The sequence below is a fragment of the Pelodiscus sinensis genome, chromosome 2 (genome assembly GCF_052426305.1).
Source record: "Pelodiscus sinensis isolate ZL-2025 chromosome 2, ASM5242630v1, whole genome shotgun sequence".
Lineage (NCBI taxonomy): Eukaryota > Metazoa > Chordata > Testudines > Trionychidae > Pelodiscus > Pelodiscus sinensis.
Window position 1 is genome coordinate 25,664,890 of NC_143053.1, and position 27,856 is coordinate 25,692,745.

General features: G+C 40.9%; 1 protein-coding gene across 1 annotated transcript; it reads left to right on the top strand.

Annotated features, from left to right (window-relative positions):
- The first annotated feature begins 433 nt into the window (after positions 1 to 433).
- Positions 434 to 27,856, top strand: RAD21 (RAD21 cohesin complex component). Its single transcript, XM_075920197.2, has 14 exons — positions 434 to 687; positions 8,846 to 9,016; positions 11,833 to 11,962; positions 13,673 to 13,772; positions 14,413 to 14,519; positions 16,006 to 16,209; positions 16,847 to 16,972; positions 17,145 to 17,267; positions 18,598 to 18,821; positions 19,742 to 19,901; positions 20,374 to 20,525; positions 21,702 to 21,851; positions 23,725 to 23,808; positions 26,079 to 27,856. Exons 2-14 carry the CDS (start codon positions 8,873 to 8,875, stop codon positions 26,268 to 26,270), a joined length of 1,896 nt encoding a protein of 631 aa, XP_075776312.1. The 5' UTR covers positions 434 to 687; positions 8,846 to 8,872; the 3' UTR covers positions 26,271 to 27,856.

Genomic DNA, 27,856 nt, shown 5'->3' on the forward strand with positions numbered 1-27,856 from the left:
AGTCTTTAAAGTGCTACATGACTGCTTTTTTTGTTTTACCAAGATCAGACTAACACAGCTACCTCTCTACTATATTTCATAAGCCTGAGGCCAGGGGCTATAAAACTGTGCAGCCCCCTACCCTCAGACCAGTTGCTACCCCCTAGCAGCTGCTCCAGCCACTCCTGGCCTAGAGGGGGCGCGATCACCCATCTCTTCTTTTCCGGGCATTTCACACGCACCGGTTCAGGCAGCTCAGTGACCACGCATGCGCAAATCCTCTTCCTTGATTCCATGGCCCAGAATCTGGCCCCTTTCATTGGAACCTTGTCAGGCTCAGCGGTCACGCATGCGCTTTTCCAGCGCCTTTCGACGCTCCACCCTTTTTGTTGGTTCTGGCGGAAGAGAGCGGCTGGGGCGCACGCGCATTTGATATCCTCGTGCAATCCCGCCCTCCGGGATCCCTCTGATCTTCATAGCGAGGAGCTGCGTTTATGCGCGTGCGCGTTTGGTTGCCGTGCCGGGAGGGGGGCATTTTAACAGTAAACATCCTGCCGATTTGAACGGCGGGTTTGGGCGGCAGGAAGGGCCGCGGCCGCCATCTTGTTTGTTTGAGTGGCTCGACTCGGGGAGGAGGAGCGGAGTGTTACCGAGCCCGGCCTCGCCAGCCGCTGCATCGGCTTCTCCTGCCGCCACGCAGGACTCGGGGTAAGGAGCCGGCCTCGCTGCGCCCGCCCTGGCGGAGCAGGCAGCGCGTCCCGAGGGGGGCGGGATCGGCAGTCGTCCGAGGGGCGGCCGGGCTCTGGGGGCTGCGCTTCCTCCGGGACGCGGAGAGGCCTACTACTGGCCGCTTCATCCTGCGACTGGGCAGCCGTGGCCCGTGCTCCTGCGGTGCCTCCTGCAGCTTCGGGAGGGGGAGAGACGTGCAGGGCTTTGATGGGCTCTCGGGGGCTGCTTCCCCAGAGGGGCACGGGTCGCTGCGGCCAGTGGCTGGAGAGCGGGGCGGGCCGCTCTGGAGCCCGCTGGTCCCCTCGAGCCTGTCAGGCGGAGATGGGTGAGGCCCGGGAGGGAGTCCCGGGCAGGCAGCGCGCCAGCTCGAAGCAGAGCGAGGTGAGCCAGCTGGGAAGGCGGGGCGGGCCTCAGAACTTTTCCGTAAGCGAAGCTGACGTGCCCCAGTGGCCCCGTTTCCTCTTCCCTCGAGGGGCGGCCTGAGCTGCTGGAGGTGACGGGCTGCCGCTGGCATTGGGGCTGCCACTAGGCAGGTGATTCTGACGGGGGGAGGGGCTTCAGTGCGTGTCCCAATGCAGCGTGGTTTTAAATGTGAAGCGACTGATCAAAGGCACTCAAGTGTGCTGCCCCCTGTCTGGGGCAACTAATTTATGTACATAGATTATGTGGCACACTATTTTTGCGAGCTCTTTGCTCTGGGATTGGGTTCATGAGCTGTTGCTGTTGGGGTTGCAGGAAGTAAAGAATTAGAAGGGAGGGCTGAAAGAGAAGAGTCTGAGAACCCATATATACTGGGAAACTTTTTTTGGGGGGGATAGGAATCGGTCTTATATTAACAGAGATGGAAAATCTAGGGGGTTCGACTAGTAATAGTGTCTGCAGTAACTAGTGATCATATTCATTGGTGCATCAAAGGGTTATTAATGTAATGGTTGTTTGATTTTTAGAGTTCAAAGAAGTTTTGGGAACAAAAGGATTGCCTGTGTTGTCTACATGCTTATAATATTTGCAGCTGTATAATAATCTAATCATGTGCTTCATGGTTTAATCTGTTCTCCTGTAGAGTTCAGGAAGGATCTCACATCCACATGGTCCTGATATACAAACTGCATTCTAGAGGTGGGTGGGGTGGGGTGGGGTGGAGTTCACCTTCCTCCAACACGTCTGGCCACACCTAGAGATGGGATAAGAGTTAGGGTGGACTGGTGCTCAGAGGTGGAACAGAGAACTTTGTTTGCATGCTCATGGTATAGCTGATGACTAGATTTTTTTATTTATTTTTGTTTTAATTTCTAAAGACTTGGTTTCAGTTATAAACATGTGGCGTGCTGTGAATTTGTCAATAGTAATTCAAACAATGAACCTAGTATATTGACAATCAGAAAAAGTGGGTAAGATAGGAAAACTTACAGATAAGTATAAAAAAGATTTTTATGGGGTAAGGGGGAATCCCTGGGAATCCATGCAACTGCAGGCAGGGCTAGTGCCTGAGCAACTTAACTTCAGAGTTCTCTGTAACATGGGCCTTTGGGTAGTTTTCCTCCTTGCTACTCTCTAACATCAGTTGTGGCAGTTTATATGCAAAGAAAGTTGTAGAACTGTTGGGTCAAAGAATTTTTATATGGGGGTAGGGGAATCCTAGAAAGAAAAATGTTGAGAACCCCTGGTGTAGAGGAAAGTTACAGGAGCCATTGCTTCTCCAATTAAAATGGCACACAATAATTAATTACTTCCCACTAGCCCTTCCTACCCTGATATTGTTGGCTGCAGGAGCAGCTTACTGGTATGTAGTCAGGGAGTGCCATGCCAAACCAAGCTTCTCTTTGCACATCTAAGCATTAAGAGTTGTATGAAATGACCTGTTGCTCTTCCACGCCTCCTCCTTCCTGCACTCTTCTGGAGAGGAGTCAGACAATTAAAAAGTAAGGAGAGAAAAGAAGAAATTAACAAGGGAATGAAAAGTTACTGAAAAGTGTGTGCAAAAAGGGCAGCAACAGTTTCTGCCATGTTGCAAAGGATTGTGGTCATTCCTGTGCACCAAGGCACCCCAAATTGGGATTGTAAGACAAAGTTTGTGTGCTTTCAGTTCACCAGTGGGAACAATTCCACTGGAATTGTATTTTAAAATTTATATTCTCATGCCTTTTGTACTCAAACATTGCAGTATTGGAATAGTACACTAGAACTGCATATTAGTTAAGGTAGTCCACATTGCAAATAGAAATTAATGTTTTATAACTTGTAGGTGCATTTGTTAAATTTACTTTTAGTCTGGTAAGATCACTACTTAATTATTTTCCTCCGTTTGTGTGTACTTTTTTGTGGCAGCATGGCCATAATATATGGAGGGGAAACTGCAAATCTCTGCTAGAAGCAATTTACTTCTCAAGATTTTCAGCAACTTCTTAATATTTGAAACAAATAACTCAATTTTTTCTCTAATATTGCCCTTGAATTTCTGACTATTCATAACCCTTACATTAGGGATATTTGTTTGAGTGTAAATGACTAACCATTTAACCAGTAAGTGGGTGCTTATCAGTTGACAGTGTCATTTGCACTCAGAGAAAGACTCCATCCTGGGAGCCAGGTGGGCAAGGGTTGCTAGCTCTATTTTCAGTGAGGAGGGTTTGCTGTGGAAGAGAAGCCACCTCCCCTGGAGCTGGGCAGGCAAGGGCTGCCCACTTGGTTCCTGGGGAGGCTTCGCAGTGAAGGCTTCTGCAGTACAGTATAAAGCTAAGCTTTATACTGCAGAGCCTGCGGTGTGGGTAATCATGTAATTGCTCATATTTTCAGCAATTACACGGTTACCCTAATATGTGATTTTTTTTTTTTTTTTTTAAAACATGCCTACCTTATATAGATTTAGCAGTTCTTAGTGTCAGTCCTGTGAAACATCGGTATGCTGAGCACTTACCATTTTGGCTTCCTGTGCCCATCTTTCTCACAACGAAAGTGTAATAGGTTCCCAGTGCTGTTTGTTGTATTAATGACTTATATTTGTGAGAGATTAAACCCTTCCCTATCACATTGGGGAGCACTTCTGCCCCTGCCCCAGCCCCATTCAAATGCCCATGATTGTTCCCAGAATAGAAGGGCTAAACAATTAGCCCTCATAGGAAACTAATCTTGTTATTCACTTAGCATTAGTGCTTGTGTGTTCCTGACACTAAAGTTGCTTCCTCTTGTAGCTCTAATGTGAGGAGCGAGCAGGCTGAGTGCAGTAATATTGCTGATAGTAGTGATAATATAGGCATGCCAGCAGCTGCTATCTGTTCTGTCAGGGCACTGTAGTGAATACAGTTGCTTCCATGTCTTATTGATCCACATAATGCTTTTTATGTTTAAAGGGAAGTAAGTAGAGATGCATTTACCGCGGGTCCCCGAGTTACAGACGAGTTATGGACCAAACACTTGGCCATAACTCAATGTTCGTAAGTCGGACCCCATTGGTTTACATTGCCACCGTGCTGTTCATAAACGCAGGTCGTGTTCGTAAGTTGGAGACTGCCTTTACGACAGCTTCATGGGAGGTTTGGTCGTAAATGTGAACGGTTGTAAATCGGGGACCAGCTGTGGCCCCCGGGTTGCCTGGATCCAGTCCCTGAGGTTCAGTGCCTCCCCCCAGCATTGGAGAGTCCACACAGGTCCTCCAGCTCCCCCTCCTGCTGCTGCACAGCTGGGCTGGAGCTCACAAAATCATCTAGCCTGGATCCCCCAAGCTTCAGTGTATGAGGGGAATGTGGGGAGTGTCTCTTCTTCTCAGTGAGGGGCCACGTCAGTGACTGTCAGAGGCAGCAGCACAGGAGAGAAAGATTAATGGACTGTAATTGTTCATGTTGTCCGATGAGCCCAGGTTCATCGGTTAACCCTGTATATGGGCAAGGCTCGACAAATAATGCACTCGCCTGTGGCGAGTAGATTGCAACCCAGAAGAGCCGGGTTCAGGCGATCTGCGCATTTGCAGATTGCCGGACAGCGTGGCTGGCGAGCGGGGCTCGCCGCGGTTTGGCGAGCCCTGTATATGGGTACACATTCAAATCCCTAATGGGAAGCCTTCATTATATTTTCAGACTTGAGTCATATTTATTTGATCTTTCCCTGAAATTCAAGCTATAGACTTTGAATGGATTGTGAAAATGTCAAATGTGGATTGGCAAAATTATTACAAAAGTGGAAATACAGCTTTTATAAACTGGAGTTGGAAAATTGTGCCAGTAATGCTAGGGATATTCCTCATTCCTTCTCCATCTTTTACCCCTAATGTTTTTAGGGTATGTTACATTGTACAACAAACCCACCTCCTAGATATACTTTTTAAACCTATTTTTCAGTGAAATAGGTTTTTCTGCTTTATACTGTGTCCCGTTGTTTGATCTGGGTGATTCCCATAAAATTGCTGTCAGCATGTCCTTTGGAAGGTCCTCTGCATCTCTTGCCTCCAGCTTTCAGTGGGAATGCAGTAGATTTCTTTCCTTCCTTTATCTTAACCCTCTTCTCGTTAGCAGCAGGTAATCTCATTTCTACATACAAATTCAACTACTACAAACAACTATTTCTGGTGGCTCTCGGAGCTTCTTCTACTCCAGGTCTGTCTTTCTAGCCATGCACAAATCTCAGCCTGTCGCTTTGCCATATGGATGTCTAGTAGGGATGTGATAGTGTACCATACATGTGTAAATGGTTAACCAATGTGCCTGTGCTCATAGGTTAACATTCATGGTTACAAACCGTGCCTTTCCGTTGCGCTGCTGCCTCTGATCATTTGACCACTAAAAGCCGGCTCCTTGCATGCACCAACTCCTGCAAAGCTACCAGCCGTCCTGTGCTGCTTCCTCTGTATCATAGTACCATCAAGTCATGAAGAGGGATTTTAGCATATAGTCAAACGATTAACTGATAAGCCCAGACTTACCGGTTAATCCTATCAACGACTACACATCTCCCCACTCCTGCTGCCTGTATATCAGAGGCAGTAAGGTCGGGAAGGCAGGTGCTGGCTCCCCGTGAGCACCTGATGGTGGAGCTGCTTGCCTTCCTCCACCTCGGCACCACTGCCTCTGCTAGTGGGGCAGCAGTTTGAAGGGTGAAGGAGGCAGGCGGGAGCCAGCTTAAAAACTAGCTCCCCATGAGCACCAGCTTTGCGGAGCTGCCTCTCCTCCTCCTCCCCTCAGTGCTCTTTCTACTCCTCAGTCAGGGATCACATCAGTGAGGGGTGGGAATGTTTTCTCATTTGTGTGTGGCCCCTGATTCTTCTGTGGGTCAGTGGCCCTCGACCCAAAAAAAAAAAGGTTCCCCACCCCTGCCTTACAGCATAGATAAGAGACAGATGGAGTACAAAGCAACAATATAGGTCAGCATTACAGATAGTGTCTCAGCACATTGGCAGTCTAACAACTGTCACTTTTTTTTAGGCATCATGGGAAAAGTTTTAAAGTAGTATAAAGAGCTATTTTAACAGATATTTATAGAGAGCTCCTCCAAATCATGAGGGGCTGCCTGGGAGGGGGGGGAAGCACTCCTTTCAAGATTAAGAAATCGATGATGGAGGTTGGTATTGCAAGCTTTTCTGAGGCAGCAGTCAACCCCTTAAGAGAAAATGAGAGATTATAGCCATAATGGGGACGAGATCCAAAGGGCCCAGAATGCAAAGGCAAGTAGCTAATGTTTGATGTGATAGAAAAGGGAGAGCTTGGGAGGGTGTGATCAAAACAGTGTGCCACAAAAATGATTTTTCAACAGCAGTCTGAATGAATACGAGCAGGGCAAATTTGCATTTGTCAAGGTTAGAGAAAAGGATGTTGCAGTAATTGAGAAATGAGCTGATGAAACCTTGGATGAGTGTGTTAGCAGTGTGGAGAATAGGAAAGGCCAAATTTTAGACATTATATGTAGAAAGAATTGTCAAGATTTAGACCAAGCATGAATGTAAGGACACTCAGACTGAGTTGAAGAGGACAGCCAGGTTACAGGCCAAAGACAGAAAAGATATTGGTATTATTCATGTTGATAGAAAAAGGTGAGAAGAAAGTGAAAATTCACTTTCAGCTGTGTTGAGCGTGGGCTTATGTCTAGACATTAGAGATGTTAAAATGCACATACAGTAATTCCTCATTTAACATGTGCCCGCTTAACATGTTTTCGCGATAGCATGATTTTGGGGGGGCGGGATGTTTTTTGAATTACACGACCATCCCCGGAATAGCACGATTTCCACAGCCGGCCTGTTGCTGGCAGCAGCGTGGGGCTTCCCCCGCCTCCCTGCAAAGCGGCGGAGGATCGCCGCTAACCGTGCTGTTCCCTGCTGACTCCCCCTCGCCTAACGCCTTGCTCTCTCTCCTCTGCCCCTGATTGCAGGCCAGCGGCTGTATATTCCCAGCTGGCCTGTCACCGATGGCTGTTTGGGGCTTCTCCCGCCTCCCTGCGAAGCAGTGGAGGGTTTGCTGCTCGCTGCGTCGTTCCCCAGCGACCCCCCACCATCCTCGCCGGATGCAGTGCTGGTCCCAGCAGACCATCACAGGGGCATACTCCCAACCCAGTCCCCCTCCTGTCTCTTCCCCTTCCCTTCCCGAGAGCCAAACATCTCTCCTCCCTGCTATAACCCAGTCCCCTTTCTCCCCCAACCTTATGTCCTGGTCCCAACAGACACCACTGTTTGAAACGCAACCCCCACCTTTTCCATTATTTTCAATGGGAAAATTGACCCCACATAACACGGTTTCACTTAACACGATTATTTTCTGAAACATATCTATCATGTTAAATGAGGAATTACTGTATTCAGGTAAATTTCAGTGGTTATGTATTTACACATGGTGCGGGAGGGCAAAGAGATGGCTTTTAAGTCCTCAAGTGATCAGAGGCAGCAACACATGAGGGCAGCATTAACTGCTCAGGCTCAATCGTTAACTGCATACACTGTCATACTTTCACGTCCCTACCCTGCACCCCCCCCCTCCTCCATGAGGGATGTAAAATCCCATTTAATTGGCTAGCTGGTTAAATAGTTAACAGGTTAAAGGGAGGGCTGGCTAGAATGGCTGCTCTGTCGGCGGTGGGTCCCACAGGGCTGGAGCAGCCCCCTGTCTTCAGCATGTGGGGAGCTGCCAGGTCCTACTGGTTAACGAGAACCAGTAAACATCACCCATTGGGGGTGATACTTACCAGTTAACTTCCAGGTCTAAATCCCCTCCTTCACTTAGATCCCCTCCTGAATTCCAATCCTTTGCCCCAAGCTCCTTTATGCACCCAGCCTCCATCCCAGACTCTATATCTCCACCATTAATATGGAAGAGTGCAGCCCTTGACGATTTACCAAATTCTTGGAGTGCCCCCGCCCCTCATCAAAAATTGTTGCCCATCCCTGCTATAGATCATAAGAGTCCTTTAAGAAGGTTGGAAAAAAACATGTACAAATTCTTAACTTTTTGTACATAGAATGAAAAGATGTGGGAACTGTTTGAGGATTGAAAGACTGCTGTCATGCTTTTTGTGTGTGAAAAGTTGAGTCAATAGTATTCCATGTGTGCCGGCGTCTGAATAGCTGGCACTTGATAAGACTGTAGAAGACTGGTGAATGGAGATTGAAGCATTGATAAAGATATTTACAGTGGAGGAGTCAGACGAGCATGGAAAATAAACTCTTGGCAGATTCATAGCAGGTCTAATAAGAGAAGCAAATTTTTTTGCAGTTGGAGAAGAAGCAAAGTTCTCAGTCAAGGATGGTGCTAATCTTAGACCATTGCTCGCACACGTTTGTCTTGGTATACTTAATCCTGCCTCAATGCTGGGAAATGTACTAAATGGCCTTTTGAGGTCCCTTCCAGCCCCACATTTCTGTAGTTGTAACATTTTTCTAGTTTACCTGCTCAGATTTCCAGTGCAGTAAACTTATGCCACCATATAGCCACCAATGGGGAAAAAAGAGCTAAACTCTCAATCTTGAACAAAATCCTTTCAGATTTCAGAAGTATGATGCGCATTTTCTGTTGAACTTGAAAATTTCTGTCCTTGTACAAAACTGTTCTACAATCTTACTGTTTGAAAAGAAAACGTGTTTATAGTGCACATAAATACGGTGAAAATATTTTATATCTAATTGAGTTACTGAAAAAAATTACACTTTTTTTTTTTACAGGTTTACGCCATATAGGCGGCTGGGACAATGTTCTACGCCCATTTTGTCCTGAGCAAGCGTGGGCCGCTGGCCAAAATTTGGCTAGCGGCCCATTGGGATAAGAAGCTAACCAAAGCCCATGTATTCGAGTGTAATCTAGAAAGCAGTGTGGAGAGTATCATCTCACCAAAGGTATTTATTTTACAGTGATCTAGATAATTTTACTGGCTCATCTGAGACAAATTATGATACTGCATGATCAATATACAAGTATTAATTAATTTTGATGCCTTAAACTGAAACATTCTAAAACTGTTAAATAATCCATGAATACGTGTTCTTCTCAATCAAGTTTTATTTTATAGTTATTCAAGAAGAGGCCAGGTTTCAGATTTGGATAATAGGCTTCAAATAGAGTATCTTCATCTGAATTATCTTGATGTATTGTGTGTATACATGGAAGTTTTTTTTATGGTGGGAGAAGGAGGGGGGGGAACATGTCAGCAAGTAGTTTTCAAAGGATTTCTGGTAACATTTGAATACTCTTATCATGGAGAGCTATTGAAATAAAAAATGATTATTGAAATATTCTTTCTGGTCCCTTGCGAGGTAAGTACAAAGTAGATTCCTCCTTTGTGTTCAGAAGGGTTGAAAAATGTAGTTGATAGCAAGTATAGTTATTGGATAGCTGAAGCGGAGTTTTCTTCAGGATAGATCCTAACTTGTCTTTGGTGATTTGCTTGGTATTAGCTACAGCAAACAGAGCAACCATGCTGAATGGCACAACCTGATAGTGGAGGATGTAATGAAATGTCTTGTTTATACTGTAGAGCCTATAGCATGTGTAACCATGTTACCGCTATGATATTTTAGTTGTTACACAGTTACATTTCCAAATGAATTTTGATGTCCCCCCTGCTTCTTACCAGATAATTACTAATCAGAGGGAAGATTCTTCAGGCCTTGTGTGTTCATGGGTGTCTTTATTTTTAACTCTCCTCTAAAAACAGACTACTTAAATGGCACATAAGTAAAATGATTAATATTTGAATAGCCAACAGGCATTTGAATGCCTTAGAGAAAAGCTTTTTTAATTATTTTTTTCTAAACCTAAAGCTTGTTCCATACACCCATAAACACTTTCTTCATCAAAATGTTCTAGCTGTCAATTCAGTGCAGCAAATATAATCTTCACACGATTTATAAATATACACAAATATAATATATGAATCCTCTATTAATGAGAACATTGTAGATATGATGGTGCTTTACAGAACTGGCTGATTCCCTTATTTGTTATCGAAGTTAAGACAAGAACCTCCCTGGTTCAGTCAGGGAAGAGTCAGAAAAAGAGGACAATGAGAACGAAGGTAGTGAAGATGCTCACTCATGGGTTATGCATGTCCCTTGAGGCCTGCAAGGATTTTTCTAAGACTTTGAAAGCTAGGCATTCCTAAAATCTTTTGTTTGTGTAGGATTTTTAACTGATTTCTAGAGACTTAGAAGAGCTTTTATTGTTGTGTGTACTAAAAGCTCGCGTATCTGTTAATTCAGTTAATTTTAAGTTAGAAATTTTAGGACTTAATCTTCCTGGGAAATCTTATTCCACAATACAGTTCTCAAACTTCTATGAGCCATTTAAGATACTCTTTTCTGGCCACATACCTTCCCTACAGCCAATATAATACTTGGTTACATAGAAGAATGACACCGGAACAGTTGTAGAGACTTTGCAACAAGAGAAACGTATGCTTTAATATGATGGGTATACCTGCTTCTTTGTGCCCTCTCCAAAACTTTTAATTGTGCTATGGAGTTTCCTGTTTTGGTGTGAAACTCCTGAGTAAATCTTCCCTCATTGCCTGCAGTAACTTTTAACCTTATTTCTGAGGCAGTATGCAATATAGTTCTGCTCTTGGTATTTTTTTGTATTATCATAACCTGGGTACCCTGACATAGACCAGAGGAACCCATTGTCCACTTATCAGATCTTGGTGGTGTCTCCAAATTTGATCAGGACTGAGAGTTAATTGAAGAAACAAAGGCATGAAGGGGCTATCCTAGATTCAATTAGATGGGTTTGTTTGTTCTGCTTGTTAACTAATTCCAAATTGACAGAGACTTCATTAATTAAAGCTGAATGTTAAAGAACTAAAGTATTTGCTTTAATTGCTAGGTATGCTGACTCAGTAAATACTCCTTTGTTTGCAAAGGTGTAACAGGCCTTTTCTTCATTTCCCCTGAGCAAAAACTTACATGCCATTTTGAATTAAAAGAAGAATACTGTGATTAAAGTTAGTAATTCTCTGATCCTGGGTCTTACGCTGTTTCGGTCCATGATGATAATTTTCCTGTGTTTAACGTGAATATTTAGCTGTATCATGTGGTGGGAACTGATTGCAAAACTTTTTGAACAGCATATGCTTTAAGTATTACGTTTATAGGTATTTTGAAAAGATGGGCTTTGCAAACTACTTCATGTTAATACTTACCCCTGGCAATGTAAAGTTACTTTGAGATGTGCTTTACTGATTATCCTAAAATTTTTGTAAAAGGTGTATATCAAAGGTGTGGAACCTAAGGCCCAGGGGCCAGATGCAGCCCTCGAATTGCCTAGATTTGGCCCCTGAGGCTTGGGGCTCCCCACTCCCAGCATAGGGGAGCCTGTGCTGTTACTTCAGCCCTTCCACGGAACTGGAACGCACAAAATCGACTCGCCTGGACCTCCCTAGGCTCTGGTGTGTGTGTGGGAATGTGGGGAGTGTCTCCTCAATCAGGGGGCCACAGCAGTGAGTATTTGTATGGTTGGCGGGTTTTTGGGGGGTTTTTTTTGTTTGTTTTGGCTTCTCAATTGTGTGCAGCCCCTGATTGATTTTTCTATAAAAGGTTCCCCACCCTTGCTGTATATATAGAAAAATGTTTGCAAGACTGGCTTACACTGGGGATTTTTTCCTCTGGTGACAGTACTGCTTTTAAATAAATATTGCAATTAGTAAATGTATTTTTAGGTGAAGATGGCACTTCGAACCTCAGGACATCTTTTATTGGGAGTTGTTAGAATCTATCACAGGAAAGCTAAATACCTTCTTGCAGACTGTAATGAAGCCTTCATTAAGATCAAGATGGCTTTTCGTCCAGGTACTTGTCATGTATCTTATGCAGTTCCTCCTACCCCCCCCCCCCCAAGTTAAGTTATAATATGTAGCGAGATTTGCTAAGCGTACATGCAATTCTACATTCTTATTCCAATAAGTGATTTAGGAGAAGTTTGTGTTCCTTTGCATAGGAAAATATCTTGTTTCAGTTTACAGGCTGAGGTTTGTGCTGACCAAAAGGCATGCTGAAATTCTGCTTCCCCAGTACTGTTTCAGTTAAGAGTCTTGGGCTTAAGTTTCTGCAGTTTTGTTAGTAAGACCTTTTCAGCAGATGATATGGGAATATTCTTGTTGTTAAAAAGCTGCACATGCAATTAAACACTGAGGGGAATTTTGAACTAGTGAAGTATCAAGCAGCCACGAAGGCAGAAGATGAAAAAGGGAAATAGAGAGGCGAGTTATTCAAAGGGATGCTATCTTGCAATCATATTCCTTGCTCATAAATGCTTTTTATCAACAATCATAAAAGTAATACTTAAGCTATAGTACAGGAAACCTCCAAAATGCGACCACCCAAGTTGCAACCCCCCACACTTACAACCATTTTTGTAAGTGTGGAAGTGGCCAAAAAACCCCAACTTATGTCCTTGGCCTGCATTTATGACGTGCAAGATGCCTATTGTAAATGAGGGTTCAAGTTACAATGCCCCCGACTTGCAAAGTTTCCCCAGGAACCTAGTTTGGGGCCTCCTGTAACGGAGAAATACTTTCCATGTGGTATTTTGTTGATAGTATGTGTTTATTCAATATCACTGGTTTCCAGAGGATAGTCAGGATAGCTATGGATGTTACACAGCAACGAAGAAAATGAGTAGAACAACATGATTGTAAAAGAGGAATTGGCTGGGAGACTTGGAGGTGGGGAGTGAGGGAACAGATGTTAATACCTGCAGCTATTTGTATCCCAACTTTGAGTAACTTAGTTCATTGTCTTTGATTTTTTTTTTTTTTTTCAGGCTCAGAGGGGTAGCTGTGTTAGTCTGAATCTGCAAAAGCGACGAGGAGTCCTGTGGCACCTTATAGATTAACAGATTTATTGGAGCATAAGCTTCCGTAGGCAAAGACTCACTTCGTCAGATGTATCTGATGAAGTGGGTCTTTGCCCACGGAAGCTTATGCTCCAATAAGTCTGTTAGTCTATAAGGTGCCACGGGACTCCTTGTCTGATTATTTTATTTATTTTTCTTTTTTTAATGTAACTTTTTTTTACCAACTTGAAATTGTTCGGAAGGGACTTACATGGAAGTTACTGGATACCCAGTACTTCTGAATCAGGTCTCTTTATCTGCCTAAATGTAACCTTAGGGATTTAACTTTAGGATTCCAATTTTTTTTTTTTTTTTTTTTTTTTTTTTTTTTTTACAATGGCATATTTTTGAAAACTGGCACAAAACAGCTTTGAAAAATGTTGAGGCTTGAGTCACATTTATTTAGGGTTTTTGGTCTTCCCTTTCTGATTCAAAGTCCTATATGGCTATGGCTTTCAGTGGTATTTCACTGCCTGCTTTATTGCATTTAACTTTCACCTGTTAAAAAGTAGGGTTTTTCAGAATCATTGAGCCTTGGCATAGGTCTGTTACTAGTGAAGTCAATGGAAGCCTTAACTAAGGGATCAGAGAAGCCAACACTGAGGCAGGGAACCCTGTCTTTGGGGTAGATATGGAAATTTATGTCTGAGTGTTCTCCTTTTCAGGTGTTGTTGATTTGCCTGAGGAGAATCGAGAGGCTGCTTACAATGCAATCACTTTACCTGAGGAATTTCATGATTTTGACCAACCGCTGCCTGACCTAGAGTAAGCTTACTTTCTCTTACTAAAGTAGGCTTGCTTTTCTGAAGTAGCAATGTCAAATCTAAATTTGCAAGTTAACAAACCTAAAGACAGATAAGCACAATTTCAAATTGGATACTTAGCCTTTTTTTAAAATGAAATGCTTTTTTTGCTTGGAACTCCTGGAATGTAAATTGATATGACAGTATTTAGCTGGTTTATAGTTAACCTTAATATGTATTGTATAAATTGAGAAATAAGTCACAGTATGTTCCAAGTTATTTACTCTTTCCTAACAGTTTATCTTAACACTTTGCTGTGCATTATATACGTTTAAACTCTTGCTGCATGTAACTACTATAATTGCTGAATTTCATAATCCCTTGGAGCTTGTTACTCCAATATTGCCCTTAGTGCCACAAGAAGAACACCTATAGTTTTTCTTTATTCCTAGCATTCTAGAAGCTGATCACAATTTCTGTTGCCTCCCTCTTAATATATGCTAATGTCATATTTTTAGATTTGTCTTCATGACTGTATTTTTCTACAAGTGCATGATACATTTTTATATGCTGGCTTTGTAATAAAACAAGTCTGTGAAGTAACCTGTAAATTATTCAGTATAATCAAGGAAAGTCTTTTAAAAATGTTCTTTTTATTTAAGTGATATTGATGTGGCTCAGCAATTCAGTTTGAACCAGAGTAGAGTGGAAGAAATTACAATGAGAGAAGAAGTAGGCAACATCAGTATTCTTCAGGATAATGATTTTGGTAAAATGCTTTTATATTTTTAATATGTATTAAGTTTGGTTTTGCTAGCTCTTGGACTAAACTGAAAGTTTCATAGATCATATGGAAATCCTACAAACAAAGTGAGCTAAGAGTCAGGATTCTTTTTGAAATACTACTTGGATGTATTAGTCAAATGTTCTTACAAGAGTAAATAACCTCATTATAGAATGTATGAGTTTCCAAAAATCTGTCATTGCATAGCCAAAACAATTGTAGCTGCTTGTAAAGAAGCAACCGTAACCATTAGTTAGGTGAATTAATGCTTATGTGACTATATGAAAGGTTAATTTTTCTTTAAAGGTGGTAGTCTAAATTCATTAGCCAGCAGCTCTTTTTATTCTGATTTTTTTTTTTTTAATTGCATTCAGAAGTAACTTTGGTCCCTTACAATTTAGTGGTGGAGCAATCGAAATGATGAAAAAAGTAGTATTGTTAGATTTGTTGTTGCATTATCTCTTTGTGTATAGTTGTACAAAGAATGCTTTGGAATTGATAAAAATGTGTATGAAAAGCCTACATTTTCTGTGCACCAAGCTCATTTAATATCCATAAATAGGAAACACATGGAATAGACCTCTCAGCTACTAATCTCTTTTTTGAGGTGTGCATAAAATACAAATGTGTAGTGCACAGGAAGTGCTTTTTTTAATAGATCAAATGGACTCCTTTGAAATGAATATTTTAAATGTTTTGATGCAAATAATGAAGCCATTTGCAATAGGAATCTTTTTCTCTGTCTTTCTCTTTCTAAATTTCCTACAGGATGATAGAGTGATGTCATCTGTGTCCTCATGCTGCCACCCCCGGGCTGCGCCGGGTCCCCTCTGCCATCTGAATCTCTCTCGCATACGCATGCACACCCCACGCCACACTGTGTCCCTCTGCCATCTGGGGGACAGACACACAGACAAAGACATGGGGTCATCCCGACACCCTCACCCCTGGCCAGACACCTGCACCATCCCCTGCTCTCTCTCTCCCCCTCCCCCCCCCCCCCCCCCCCCCCCGGCCACCCTGGCCAGACACCTATCCCCAGCCTGCTCTTGCGCCGCTACACACACACACACCCAGCCAGTCACCTACCCCCAGAAAGTTGGTGAGCGTAGCGAGCAGGGGGTGCAAATCCCCTAGTTTTCACATAAAAGGGTAATTTAGTTTTGGAGGAGAACAAAAGAGGAAGTTCTGCACAAACCTGTGTAATCAAAACAGCACTGAAGAAAGTGTCTCTTCAAGCTGACCACCATTAACTTCATATCTAAAACAATTAATAGATGACATTGTGGAAAGGTTGAAAGCTATAGTACAGAAACACAATTGCATTTTTGCGAACAGAAATTACAATTATAGAATTATTAATAAATTATCTAGTGGGTCATTTCCTCATAGATTAAATGAAGGGATTAATGATTTGCTTTTTGGTTTGCTTGAACCTAAACTCTTTGTGGCTAAAATTATATTCTTACAGGTGATTTTGGAATGGATGATCGTGAGATGATGAGAGAAGGCAGTGCATTTGAGGATGACATGCTAGTGAGTACCAGTGCTTCCAATCTTTTACTGGAGCCTGAACAGAGTACCAGTCATCTTAATGAGAAAGCTAACCACCTGGAATATGAAGACCAATATAAGGATGACAATTTCGGAGAAGGAAACGATGGAGGAATATTGGGTATGTTTGAGAAACTAGTGCAACAACTTGGTTTTGGTGACTGTGCCCTGTCTTCTGTCTAAATTGTAGTCTTTCTAGGGAAGGGTCTGTGTTGGTTTTGTTTGTTGGACAGTGCCTAGCACAAAAGGAATGTACAAACTGCAATTCACATAACCCTTGTAAATTTATTTTAAAATATGCAGTTTGAGTTAAATCACTTTCTAAATTCAAGGTGCTCCACTGAATTGAGGCTTGGAAGAGAAAGCAATGTGTGAATCTTCTGGCTCATATAAACCTCTCTGACCCTCTCATTGATACAATTAGACTATTTAAATATTGGATCCTTTTCTTTTTTTTTTTTCTCTCCTGAACTTTAAAACCCTTGCCTATCTTGCATGATAAGTTTAATGTTTTTATGTTGCATACAAAGCTTAAGTGTAGTCAGAATGTAATAGCATACTAATAACAGACACAACTGCGATAACTAACTTAATGTTGGTTTTGAAATTTCTGCTGGGCTTAACCAAAAAAGCCTTCTATCCTTTGAAGGGACACAACTACTATAAAAACATGCAAATAGTTTGTATCTTTAGAACTTCAGTCTTTGTTCGTTCACTTATGCATACTACTGCATCTGATTATTTTGTTGCTATTTCAGATGATAAACTTCTTAGTAATAATGATGGTGGCATCTTTGATGACCCACCTGCTCTATCAGAAGGTGGGGTAATGATGCCAGAACAACCTCCTCATGATGATATGGATGATGATGATAACGTGTCAAGTGAGTATTTGGTCTAGGACTAGGTTTCATCTTTAAAAATGATTAGGAATTGTTTAGTTTCGTAATAAAAGTATAAAAGCTTGTGTTGAACCTGTTGATACTGTGTGGCAGGGATTATTTTGTATGTGTTCCAGTTTAGTGCAAGATGTTGAACTTTTGTTTTATTTGGTAGTGGGTGGACCAGACAGTCCAGACTCAGTAGATCCAGTTGAACCTTTACCAACTATGACTGATCAAACAACACTGGTTCCAAATGAAGAAGAAGCTTTTGCTTTGGAGCCTATTGACATAACCGGTAAGTAAGCATTTTCAAAACCCTTCAGCTGAAATACTGGAGCCCTTCAGATCTAGGAAAACCTTATTAGTGAAATGGAAATGTATCTCTTGGCATTTTTGCTCACATGTTTTAGTACCGTGTCCAATTTTCTTTTCAGAACATGGAATTTTGTCCTATTCTGCCAAGAAATTCACTACCAGCTATCTTGCTTAGAGTGTATAGAGTGCAATAGTGTATACTGGGATACTGTACTTGAAATGTCAACCTAAAGGCAGAATCTAAAGGGTTTTTTTATTAAACTAATAATTGTAATGTTAAATCAGACATGGTTTTTACCGAAACAAATTAAAATCTGCATTTTAAAATTATATTTAGGACATGCTGTCTGCAGTATAACAAGCAACTCATGCTGACATGAAGGAAGATAATACTAACAGTATTATCTGAACTCAAGTGAGATTGAAAACAAATACTGGATTGTTTCTCTGGTCAAAATGGATAGTAGCATGGCTTTTCTAACTGTCCCTAGCAAAATTACTGATTTGTTTACAGTATGTAACATTGAAAGCTAATAATTATATCCATTAACATCCTAAAAATACTGTACAAATATTTAGTGCTGCCACCAAACAGTAAAATTTCTTAAACTCTCTTAAATTTGGGGAATTCTTAATTAGTACCTTAGGCAGTATGTTTACTTGATGTCTATAGGATTTTTTTACTATAACATGAACATAAGACTGGCCGTACTGAGTCAGACCAAAGGTCCATCTAACCCAGTAGCCTGTCTGCCGACAGTGGCCAGCACCAGGTGCCCTGGAGGGGGTGGACCAAAGACAATGATCAAGCGATTTGTCTCGTGCCATCCATCTTCAGCCTCTGACAAACAGAGGCCAAGGACACCATTTGTACCCTGGCTAATAGCCTTTTATGGACCTAACCTCCATGAATTTATCTAGCTTCTCTTTAAACTCTGTTATAGTTCTAGCCTTCACAGCCTCCTCTGGCAAGGAGTTCCACAGGTTGACTATGCATTGTGTGAAGAAGAGCTTTCGCTTAGTTTTAAACCTGCTACCCATAAATTTCATTTGGTGTCTTCTAGTCATTATATTATGGGAACTAATGAATAACTTTTTTTTATTCACCCTCTCCACACCACTCATGATTTTATATGCCTCTATCACATTCCCCCTCAGTCGCCTCTTTTCCAAACTGAAAAGTCCCAGTCGCTTTAGCCTCTCCTCATATGGGACCTGTTCCAAACACCTAATCATTTTAGTTGCCCTTTTCTGAACCCTTTCCAAGGCCATGGTATCAAGTCTGTTTCCCTCTCCCTTGTCTTCAACAGTCAAGGAAACCAAAGCAAAGAGGAAGAGAAAGCTGATTGTAGACAGTGTGAAAGAGCTGGATAGCAAGACTATTAGAGCCCAGTTAAGTGATTACTCTGATATCGTCACTACTTTGGACTTAGCACCACCCACTAAAAAATTGATGATGTGGAAAGAGACTGGAGGAGTTGAAAAACTTTTCTCTCTGCCTGCTCAGCCTTTATGGAACAACAGATTATTGAAGGTAATACAGATTTCTAAAGGCTTATTTTTACATGAGCTATGTTAAGGACTGATCATGTGATTGAAACTGAAAGGTTATAGCAAACAAAAATGTGCATTAGCACCATCTGGTAAATAGTACACTTTTAAAAATGTGTTGCAACTGAAAACAAACTTTTGAAGTCTGTGATTCTTTAGCATTTTGACTCTTCACATCTGCATTCATTAAATACAGGCTGAATCTTCCTAGTCTGGCACCTTCAGCACTTGTGGTCCCAGACTAGGGGAGGCCAATGCACCGGACTCTCTGCTTTTCCTCCTGGCTGCCCTGTTGCCTCCTGGGGCTTTGATCTCCCCATGGCATGGACTCTGCTTCTCCCCCTTTCCTGCTTCCCATCCCTTTGCACCACCACCCCCCTTGCTTCAGCAGCTCTGGTGCACCTAGGCTAAACTCTTGCCCTGCAAAGCCAGGAGGGCTCCATGCTCCACTCAGCCCCGCTGCTGCGAGGGGCTCTCCCCAGTGCCCCTGCTTTCGCCTGGGATTCCACCCTTCACCTTCCCTAGTCTGGCAATGCTGCTGCCCCTGGTAATCTTGACAATGACAAACCAGGGGTGTTGCTGGACATGGGAAGTCCAAATTATGGAGTGTCAACCTGTAGATATTATATTATCTGACCCCCCTCGCCCCCCGTAGTTTTGCACAACTGTGAAAAATTTAAATCTATTTTTCAGCAGTTTTGACAAATATAGATTTTTAACCTATCTGATTCTGCTAAATCTGATGCATAACAATTCTTAAACATTAAAGAAAATAAGCTTTATTAAAACAAAGGCACGCAATGAGAACTCCATCTCTGAAATACCACAATTTTTAATATTATGTTTAACTGTATATCAGAGTAATTTAGTCCATAGACGTGATTAATTTTTTTTTTCTTGTAGCTTTTTACTCGCTGTCTCACCCCTCTTGTACCAGAAGACCTTAGAAAGAGGAGGAAAGGCGGAGAAGCTGATAACTTGGATGAGTTCCTTAAAGACTTTGAAAACCCAGAGGTGCCCAGAGAGGAACCGCAGCAGCAGCAGCAACAGAGAGATGTTATTGGTTTGTAACTCATTAAACAAAGTGCTCTTTTCCTTTCAAAGCTTGATTTTTTTCATTTGGACCGGTCCTTTATATTCTGTTACCAGAGTGGAAACATGTACCTGGATTATAAAGCACGAGGCTTTGTAATTACTCATTGTATAGCTTGTTACAGTGAGTATTTTTTTTTTTGTTGGTAGATCTCTTTTCTAAATATAGAAGGCTTATGGGACAGCTGTGTCCAGTGGATTAAATGGACACTAAGGGCTGATCGTACATGATTGCACTGATTTGATTAAAATTCCTTTTGCGTCAGTTTAATTAAATCAGTTCAAGGACTGTGCAATTGTGAACATGTAAACCCCACTGTTGTAAACTCAGGAGTTGGTGTGAGGTTTTTTTACTTTTTAAACTTATGTCATTATTCATAAATAACTTGTATACGATGAGGTCAAAATACCTAATTATAAAATGTTTAATATCACAAATATAGATGAGCCTATCTTGGAAGAGCCAAGTCGCCTACAGGAATCAATGATGGAAGGCAGTAGAACCAACTTGGATGAATCTGTGATGCCGCCCCCACCACCTCAAGCAGGCGTAAAACGCAAGGCTCAGCAAGTGGAACCAGAGCCGGTATTACCTGTGAGTAAGATTACAGTGAAGCTGTGAATTTATCACAGGAGAATATATACTCTGCATAGAGACCATATGGCAGCCCATGCTTCTCCCCTTCACATCTAGAAAGATACCATTCTCTGGTGGGAAGGAACTTGTATTTCTTCAGGGGAGAGGATTATTTTTAGGATTTGTAGTAGGAACTATCAAGGTGGTTCTAGGATAGCATCCTACAGAATTTGAGTAAAAATTTAAACCAACTCTAAAACAGTAAGGATCATAATAAAAAGGTCTAGCGGAAAAACTAATGCCATGCTAAGCCCTTACATTTAAAGGAAAGAGTGTCCAATGCAATTGTTAACATGTTTGGAATACCTCGTACAATGAGTTGCTTTTATAACCTCTCTCCCTTCATCTACCTACCTACCAATATTATATAAAAAAGTAATTTAACGTAGGTTTCACCAAGTTATAATTCAGTGCAACACAGTCGTAGTATTGCTTGAACACATGTCTGCCTTGGTATAAAGAATTGCTTGCTGACAGTATGTTTTGGCAAGAAGAATCTCAGTTGTTTGTCTTCACCCTTCTTTTATAAGAAGGGGAAGAGTTGGCAGTTTGGGTACCTTTTGTGAGCAGTGTATTTGCAGTACTCCCAAATCTATGGGAAAGGGGTCTTCAGTACTCTGTAAATCCATTTTGAAAATATTAGCTAGTGTCTTCATACCAGTGTCTTCGTCTTGTCCCCTAGGGGATGCTACAACGTGTTCTGTGCACTGAAGAGGTATTTCCATGATCAACTAGCAATAGGCTTGTATAGCAATGCATCCAGCTACTAAAGCCATATTTCACCCAAAGTGCACCTTATAAACTGTAATAAAATCTGTTCCCTATCTGATGGACTGAACCCATTTCTTGGGGAAACAGACTTGTATTACTAATATATTATTAGAATATCTAGGTTTAATGCAGTCTGATTAAAGAGGTACTTGTGGGGAGCTAAGGAAGATAAATGTGGTGTATTTCTTTGTAAAGAACAATTGGATTATTTGTAGGAAATGTCTGAAAATTAAAAACTTGGATTACATTTGTAGGATTATAAAGATGCCAGATTATATATTTGAGAATTTCAATTCTAACAGTTCAGTAGCTGAAATTTTCATGTTAACTTCCTTTTAACTTGAATGTCTCGTGATTTCAAAGCCTCAGCCATTACAACAGCTGGAAATGCCACCAGTTGAAATGCCTCCAGAAGAGCCTCAAAATATCTGCCAACTAATACCAGAGTTGGAACTTTTGCCAGAAAAAGAGAAAGAGAAGGAAAAAGAGAAGGAAGAGGAAGAAGAGGAGGAGGTAGGCATTAGCTCTTATGGACCAGTCTATAGATTTGACACAGGAAGGAATCGGTGGGGCTCCTGAAGATATTTTTACTGCCATCTCTCTACATGTGACATCCCTAAAAACTAAATGTTTCAACTAACAAAGCACTAGCTATTTGTGGAGTGAAACAGATAAGATAGAATTTGAAATACTTTTTAGCATGAGGATTTCTAACCATTCACTAGTATTATCTGAGTAAACAGTTGCCTATGCAACAGTACTACTTTCTATTTTGAAATATGGAGGAAACTCTTGATTACATGCTTCACTTGATGAGATGATCAACTGATTGAAGAGGTGTTGGCTGTGCAAAACTTAATATCTGTAAGTTATATTTTGAACTTGACGCGGTGTTTAAAAGTAAACAGAGTATAATTGATAAACCATGTTCACTCTTTGGAACAAAGATTGTAACTGCCAATGTGTTTGAAAAGGAGCCCTGATCTTGATGTGACTTCTTCAGTGTTAGTTTAATAAAAATTTCAAAAAATATGGTATTAATGGCCATGGGGAAAACAGGTTTTTGGGGGGTTTTTTTGTTTGCAATGTAGATTTTAAGCTGGCGGTTTGTGTATATGGCACTATGGTCCATGTAAAAAGCCAAGTGCATACAGTAAGGAATAATGTACATAACTTAAGGCTTATCTAGACTATGCAGAACAGTTGAAAGAGGATATGCAAATTCCCACAGAATTTGCATATGTTCTTCTGATTGTACTTTCAAAAGCTCTGCTTTTGAAAGTGAAAGTTTAGATGTGGATTTTTTCGGCAAAACCCCTCTCCCTCCCCCCCACACACTTCTTGAAAAGCTACCTAAACCTCATTTTTTGAGGAAGAGTGGCTTTTTGACAAAGGGGGTTCACTGAAAAAGCCTCATCTAAACTACTTTCACTTTCAAAAGTTGTGCTTTCGAAAGTGCGATCGGAAGAAGATATGCAAATTCCCGCATAATTTGCATATCCTCTTTTGACTGTTCTGCATAGTCTAGATGAGCCCTTAGTATGGTACAATACAAAGGACCGGACAGACACCAAAACGTAATTTTGAAAACTGCAAGTCACATCAGCGTTCTAGAAATAAGGATGTTGTCTTATGCTTGAAATTCCTGTTTGCATTGGCAATGGCTTTTTTTGCTTAAACATTCTGATGGTGGAACAGTAAGAGAACCACAAATCAACCTGTAAACTAGTTTTCATCCTGCTTCAAACAGTATATATTGAAGCAAAAGGAAATTAAATAACTGAAGATTACTAAAACAGCTGGGATTTGACTTCTAATCTTTCCTTCCATTTTCAGTTTCAGAAAGTGCTCCTTTTTGGAATGAGGGGCTTTTCCTTTAAAAGTTGAATCTACTTGCCATACAGAGAAGTGAGATGCTCTTTTAGACAAAGTGCAGAAATGGGTTGTAAGAGAAGTTCTCGCCTTTATTTGTGTGTCAGATTTCCTCTGTAGCTTTCAGCAAATAATTTTTATGCCTGTTTCATGGGACTCTCAGAATCCAAATGTCTACATCACAATTCTGCAGCCCAAGCATCATTGAACACTGGCCAGCTTAACTGTTGTGTAAACGTACCTTTTAAGGTACAATCGTAAGAGCAGGCAGGTAGCCTTTTGTCAATTATTTTTTAGTCCCACCAAGATATCCAGCTTGCTTCTGTGTTCTGCCATTCTCCTTCATTCCTTGTAAGTCAGGCCCTCTTGACCTTCCAGCTAATTCTTGATTGGCTTGAGGAGAGGAATGCTGAAAACATATCTAGAACCATGGATTTCATGTCACAATACATGTGGATTAATGATAACCTAAGCCTATAAGTGTGTTTAAGGGTGATTTTTTTGTTGATTTCAGGAAGAAGATGGTACAGGGGGTGATCAAGATCAAGAAGAAAGAAGATGGAATAAGAGAACTCAGCAGATGCTTCATGGTCTTCAGGTACATATAGCATAATTTATTTCTTGAACCATATCACCTTGTTTTGATCAAAGAGGCCAAGTAAAACCTAGGCTGATTACTACATATACCTGACTGATGATTTTAAAAGTTTGATTTTGAAATGAGTATGGAAAAAGTGTAGGTTGTGATTAGTAAATCACTGAAAGCACTTCCTAAAAGTTAACACACATTCATACATTGTTCAATAGAGCAGTTGAGCCAGATACTTGTAGAATACGAATTACAGATCCTACTTTTGGGTCTGTACTTTGGCAGGCAGCTAAGGCGCAGGAACTCCAAAAACTCATGCTTAGTTTTCCAAGCAACAATTATCTCCTGCAGTGGAAGCTAGGCTCCTACCACTTCAGTTCTTTCTTGCTGCCTACAAACTGCCTTCTGAATTCTTAACCTTCACTAGCAAATATCTTTAGTTCTGGAACCACTCATGACCGCTTCCACAAAGAAAAGCAGCACTAAGTGAAACTGGATAATTGCCACATGAACACAACTCAGTCTTGGATAAATCATTCACACCTAGTCATATATATTAGAAACAGCTGTACTTCCTGCTATTATTACATACTTTGGACACCTGTATGTCTGATATACTGACTTTCATACAGATGTTGTCTGAGGGAACCTTTCAAAGAATTTGTATCCTTGAAGTTGATCTTAATTCAGAGACCATATGTCACTATATTCTTCACACACAAATAAAATTGTTCCTGCCATCCTAGGAAACCCAACAAATGTGTGATAAAGCCATGTCTTAAGATGTAGTTAGCTAAGCGTAACAGCGGATTTGCATGAATTCTGCCTGAATGTGAGATACATAGATTGATCTTGAGTAGAACACAATTTGTCTCTGAACAACAAAATACTGGTTCCCCATAGGGCACCAGGAAAAAACAGCACTAGCGAGTTTCTTATAAGCGATGGAAAAAGTTCATGTATGACTTACTGCATTGTCATACCAAAATCCTCTGGCCAGTTTGAGGCACACCTTCTCAGTTCTCCTTGTTGAAATAAACGTGATTCCCAGTGTTGTTGATGAGGTCAGAAGATTATTTTGATCACATCAAAAATCACTTTACTACATCTTAGTGCAGATGCCTGTAGATAACACACTTTCTCAATATCTGGGTGAAGGAGAGGGGGTTAGAGCACTTACAAAATCCCCATCCTGTGCAATATTCATGTGGCCTTAACTGCTGATAAAAGCTCCTGTTTGTCTCATATTGTGTCTGAAAGCTTTAGTTGATATCACAGATTTCTTATTCTGCAAATGGATGTTCAGTGATCTGCCCTGACTAAGTACTTCACAGGTGAAGATGGTACTCCGAAGCATCCTAATTTCCTTCTGAGCTAGGCCTTGTCGGTTACAATTTGAATCAGTTTAACTAAAGGAATTAGTTAAATGCATGCAAATCTTTGTGGGTACTTCTGTTTTGGTTTGACTACCTTTAGGCCTTTTCTAATCCAATAGATTTTGCAAGGCAGTCTGTTTCTTTATATGTACATTTACTGATTAATTTATGTTAAATTAGAAGCTGTCGGTTTGGTCCAGATGTTACGAAAGCATAATTGGCTAGGAGAATCTCAGTTCTCTTGAACCCTAGCAATTTTGAAAAAATTGGGATGCTCTCACCTAACATGTGTCTGGCTTTTTTCCTCAAGTTGCACATCCTATTATTTCTGAAAATCTTGGTCTCTACTATAATATACCTTTTCTACAAAATACTCACTGGATCACAGGCAAGCATTTGGTTTTAGAGGGTTTGGGATTCTTCCAAAGGATTGAAGTTACATAATCTCATATGTAGTGCTTACATCTATATGTAGTTCTTTCTGGCAGAACTAGTGGCACATCTTTCCCAGGTGTGCTCCCTGCTCAAATGGGCAGGGCTCGACAATCTATGTAATCTACAACCCAGAAGAGCCGGGTTCGGGTGATCTGCGCATGCGCAGATAGACGGACAGCACGGCTGGCGAGCAGGGTTCGCCATGGCTCGGTGAGCCCTGCAAATGGGGATTACTTTGAAAGCCAGTTGGTAAGAAATGGTTGCCAGTCCCAGCAACTGGTTACAGCTGCCCCGATTGAGTGCCTTGACACCAAAGCCACAGTTGCCAAAATGCATTTGAGCTTTTGCAATGTTTAACTTCTGTGCTAAGCAGTGTTGATCAAAAATGGGTATGTAGAAATTTTGAGGAAGCTTGTGTATGGTATCAACCAAATTGTGTGTGTGGGTTTTTTTTTTTTTTTTTTTCAGAGGGCTCTCGCTAAGACCGGAGCGGAATCTATCAGTTTGCTTGAGCTGTGCAGAAATACGAACAGAAAACAAGCGGCAGCAAAATTCTATAGTTTCTTGGTACTCAAAAAGCAGCAAGCTATAGAGTTGACGCAAGAAGAGCCATATAGTGACATCATTGCAACACCTGGTCCCAGATTCCATATTATATGAAATGTTAGCTATACCATAGCTAGTGTTAATTTCACTAGTGCATATGTATTGCCCCATCTGTAGGGCCCACAAGACCATTGCAGAAAATTTAGATTTTAATTGTCTGTAAAAAGTCCTTGGTTTTCTTTTGGTTTTGGTTCTTGTATTTTAAATTTACCACTTTCATATTTAGGGACACTGCTGGGGTGGATGGCTTGAGTTCTAACCGCAAAAACAAGACAAGCAATTCAAGGACCCAGATAAAGATTGTTTTATTCAGAGCAGATGTGTGCAATATTGGTGCATGTAATGTTGAGTGACAATGAAAATGTCTTACTATAATTTGACTAGCTTGATTCAGTAATGATATTTTTAACCTACACAAGTTAACCTGAAAGGCCAACCTATTGTGTCTGATTAAAAACTTTGCCAAACTTATCTATGTTCTGTCTGCTTCTCATAGTAATGAATTTTTCCTTCCCTAGATTTCCATGTGTCTGTTTTCTTCCTGGGTACATGGGTCTCTCGCTGCTGGCAATGTGAAAAATAGTGCCTGGCATGTGAACTTCGTTTAGTCATTTTTGCAGTAGGATTTTGTAGCCCTTGATGCAAAAGGAAAACAGATGTCTATGGAAAGCACTTCTTATAATTGATCCTAGTTAGGCAGAAGGACAGAGCATGTGTTAAACATCTTAGATAAAACATTCCTTTTCATTTATCACCTCATTGCGGTCCACTACTGATAATGGCTAGCTACTGTTAATAGGCAGCAAATAAAAATTCTAGTATTTTTTTTAAACTTAGAATATCAATATGCTTTAGGATGATAGCTGTACATAAACCCCAAACTTTTTTAAATAACAGACTTCTGGATTGTATATTTTCTGACATTAAGCAGGCCTATGAAGATGAAAAAGCAACCTGTACTGAAAGGATAGCAAACTAAATATACAGTTCGAGCAGACAGTTACACGTAAAGCAAATATTGCTGCGTAAAGTTTATTGATGGCTCTTCAGATATATTTATAGTTTTAGTATTGATTATCCAGTCATGCACACTCCTCTGTTCAGAACATTTTAACAACCTTGCAAAATAAGTCCTATTTGGTTTTACTATAAAGAATAAAAGCTTTACTTTTAGGACCAGGTAGCATCAGCAATTATGTGAATATGTTGATTATGGAAACGTCTTAACTTTTTTGGACAAAATTATTCACACTGAAAGTTCTGGTTTTAATATTGGCACTTTTGTGAAATGATTCTCTTTTGAGACTCTGAAATTTCAGTGTATACTCGAGTGTAAAATTATGTGAATGTTTAAAAATTTGAGACTACATAATGACGTGTTTTAATAATCGTTTAAAAAGTTAATTGTATAAAATAGTTATTGCAGCTTTATTTTCAACATAATGTGCCTGTAAAACCATGATTTTCCCCTTTGTAAAAAAGACATTGTAGATAACTTGAGTGTTTAATTATAGAAAGGTCATTAGTTTCTTGTTACACATTTCGTTAGTCTGTTTTTGTTGCTTTTCAAGGTTGATATTCTTGAAAATAGGTAATGCTGTATGTATAACTTTTCTAATAAAAATTGTTACAAGCTATTA

Bases quoted from the DNA above. Each gene is read 5' to 3' on its own strand.
- RAD21 (XM_075920197.2), top strand. From the start codon at position 8,873: ATGTTCTACGCCCATTTTGTCCTGAGCAAGCGTGGGCCGCTGGCCAAA. The intron at 9,017-11,832 runs GTATTTATTTTA...ATGTATTTTTAG, and splicing joins AGAGTATCATCTCACCAAAG to GTGAAGATGGCACTTCGAAC. The intron at 18,822-19,741 runs GTAATACAGATT...TTTTTCTTGTAG, and splicing joins GGAACAACAGATTATTGAAG to CTTTTTACTCGCTGTCTCAC.